The 2,622-nt window shown below is 30.9% G+C and overlaps 1 protein-coding gene across 1 annotated transcript; it reads right to left on the reverse strand.

Moving 5' to 3' along the window:
- Positions 1–1,293: 1,293 nt before the first annotated feature.
- On the reverse strand, positions 1,294–2,386 carry LOC133779381 (uncharacterized). The gene is made up of 2 exons (XM_062219352.1): positions 1,928–2,386; positions 1,294–1,752 (listed from the first exon to the last, which is right to left on the reverse strand). Exons 1-2 carry the CDS (start codon positions 2,384–2,386, stop codon positions 1,294–1,296), a joined length of 918 nt encoding a protein of 305 aa, XP_062075336.1.
- Positions 2,387–2,622: the final 236 nt, after the last annotated feature.

The raw sequence follows: 2,622 nt of genomic DNA on the forward strand, positions 1-2,622 counted from the left end.
AGAACTTGAGGGATACTTAACTAGCGATGAGTTCAATGAAAGGCTTTTGGAGAGGAGATAGAAGAGAATGAAGATTGTTGCATAGGCTTTTAGTGATATTATGTTTCTTTTGTTTTTTTATTTTTCTATAACAGTTATTAAATGATGGGTCAATTTCTAGTTTTATAGAGCTATTTTAAATTTATGCTTATGTAAAACATTGAGATTCCTAAGGTCATTACATATATATCAGTTTAGCCTTTTGTTAATTCATTTCTTGTTTTATTTTTATTTTTTTGTTAATTATTTTTGTAATTCAATAATTAATTTATATACTTTATATAACACTTTAAAGCAAGTAGTTAGTATTCTTTTTTTTTTTGTATTTTTTTCTTTGTTTTATGGAATTATTTGAGGGTAAACAGTTCCAGATAGGTTGTTTAGCTAATTTTCCAGGTGTGAGTGGGGGCAAGAATGATATTGACGGTAACCAGGTACCCACATTGTTTCTTTGCTAATATACCGAGGTTAATTGGTTACTTAAGCATTTTTAGATTTTCCCCCCTTAGTTTGTTGTTTTTTAATTTCAGTTATTAATATATATTGTATATAACACTTTAAAGCAGGTAGCTAGTTTTCTATTTTTTTTTGTATTTTTTCCCTTTCTTTTATGGAATTATTTGAGAGTAACTATTTCCAAGATGGGTTATTTAGCTAATTTTCCAGGTGTAATTGAGGCAAGAATGATTTTGATGGTAATCAGGTATTCAGGTTGTTCCTTTGCTAATATACTGAGGGTAACTGGTTTCTTAAGTCTTTTTTAAATTTTCCCCCTAACTTTGTATTATTAAAGTAAGGTAACCAATTTATGAAGTTGATATTAAAGTAACTTTGATATTATATATAGGGAGTTTGTGATAGAAGAAAATAAATGTTTTAATTTTTTTTGGCTTTTAGATTGTTATAGTGGGTAATTTGTCTTGTATTGTTATATCAGGATAACCAGTTACCTATATCATTGTTTTGCTGGTATTTTTGGGTAACTGGTTACCTTCATATTTGATTACTTTTCATTTTTTCGGTAACCATTTACTTTATTTGCTGGTATATTTATGCTGATGGTGGCATTGATAAATAAGAAGTAAACAAAGTCAATAAATTAGTTTGAAAGGAATTTATAAGTTTGTATACTCAATCAATGTGTATAAATTTGAAACAAACTTATTAAAATATTGAATAATACTTGATGAATATGAAAGTCACTATTTTAATGAATAAATCTATTATAGGTTTATTTTGCTGTAAAATATGAAGCTATGTCTTTTTGTTTTTCTGTTTGTTATGCTTCTCAAATGGAGGATTCTTGCAAGTCTTCATGTTATGTCCTGATTGCCCACATTTCCCACAGGTGATTATTACTTTTGGTTCCCCTCTTGCTCTTATTCTTTTCTTTCTTGGTCTTCCTGTAGGGATTGTTGCCGTTGGAGGCAGCACCACTATGTCCAAGTGTTGTGGGAGATTCCATTCATCTTTATGGGGTAAAGGATGAACATTTTCTAGATATAATTCTTTCAATGTTTCTGTTTTGTAGAACTTTGCACAATAATCATACACTTCCAAGTTTCTCTTTGCAATGACAGCTACTGCATGCCCACAAGGCATTTCATCTTCTTGAAACCTATTGCAAGTACATATTCTATTATGTATATTTACTATGAAATTCATCCCCTTTTCATCACAAACTTGGTATTCTATTGTGTTGAAAGGGAAGACCTGAAAATAGTTTTGTCATGAAATAGAACAAATAATAAACATTTTAACTAGAATTAACATTCAAAGTAACTAGTTATCCTTCTGTGTAACTTAATGTATTTTGTTGTTATGGAAGGTAACTGGTTAACATCTACTGACAGAATAAAGAATGGTAAAAATAAGTTTACTTGCATACCTCATACTTTATTTTTGAAACAATGTCATGTGTCAACTCATTTTCTGTTGCTATAGAGACTTTTGTGAATGATTCGTTTGCATTATTTGAGTTGTTCCAAACCCACTTTTGAACCAAACTTCCAAGGTATTCAACCAAGATATCAATGGGGAGATTTCTTGCAGCTTTTAGTGCAGCGTTGATTGATGCTGCGATGTTGGATATCATCATGGTGTATCTTTTTGTTGGCGAGTATGATCTTGCCAAGGTTTCATACTTGGCTTTCTCTAAATAGTGTCTAATGCGTCTGTCAAGTCTATCAAGGCCTCTCATGTAGTGTTCACATTCTGTTTTTGTGTATGCTTTTGCTGCTGCAATGAAATTCATTTGTAGCTCTTCTCCATGTCTTCCATACTTGCTTTTCAAATTATTGAGCAAGTGAAACATGCAAGCTCCTTGGAAAGCATTTGGGTACACCATATGTACTACATTATCTATGTTCTTGTGTCTGTTGGAAATAGTAGCCAATCTTGTGGAGTTTAAATATTGTAAAATAGAAGACAAAAATTAGGTATTATTTGTTGGGGGAGAGTGAGATAACATCACCTCAAGAAATAGAATCTACACAAAATTTGGATAGATAGAGAATTAAATTGATTGAGAAAGAACATGCAAACCCAAGTAGAACAATGTTGTTCTTCAACTTTGATGAAGCT

This window comes from Humulus lupulus, chromosome 5 (assembly GCF_963169125.1).
Source record: "Humulus lupulus chromosome 5, drHumLupu1.1, whole genome shotgun sequence".
In the NCBI taxonomy this organism is placed as follows: domain Eukaryota; kingdom Viridiplantae; phylum Streptophyta; class Magnoliopsida; order Rosales; family Cannabaceae; genus Humulus; species Humulus lupulus.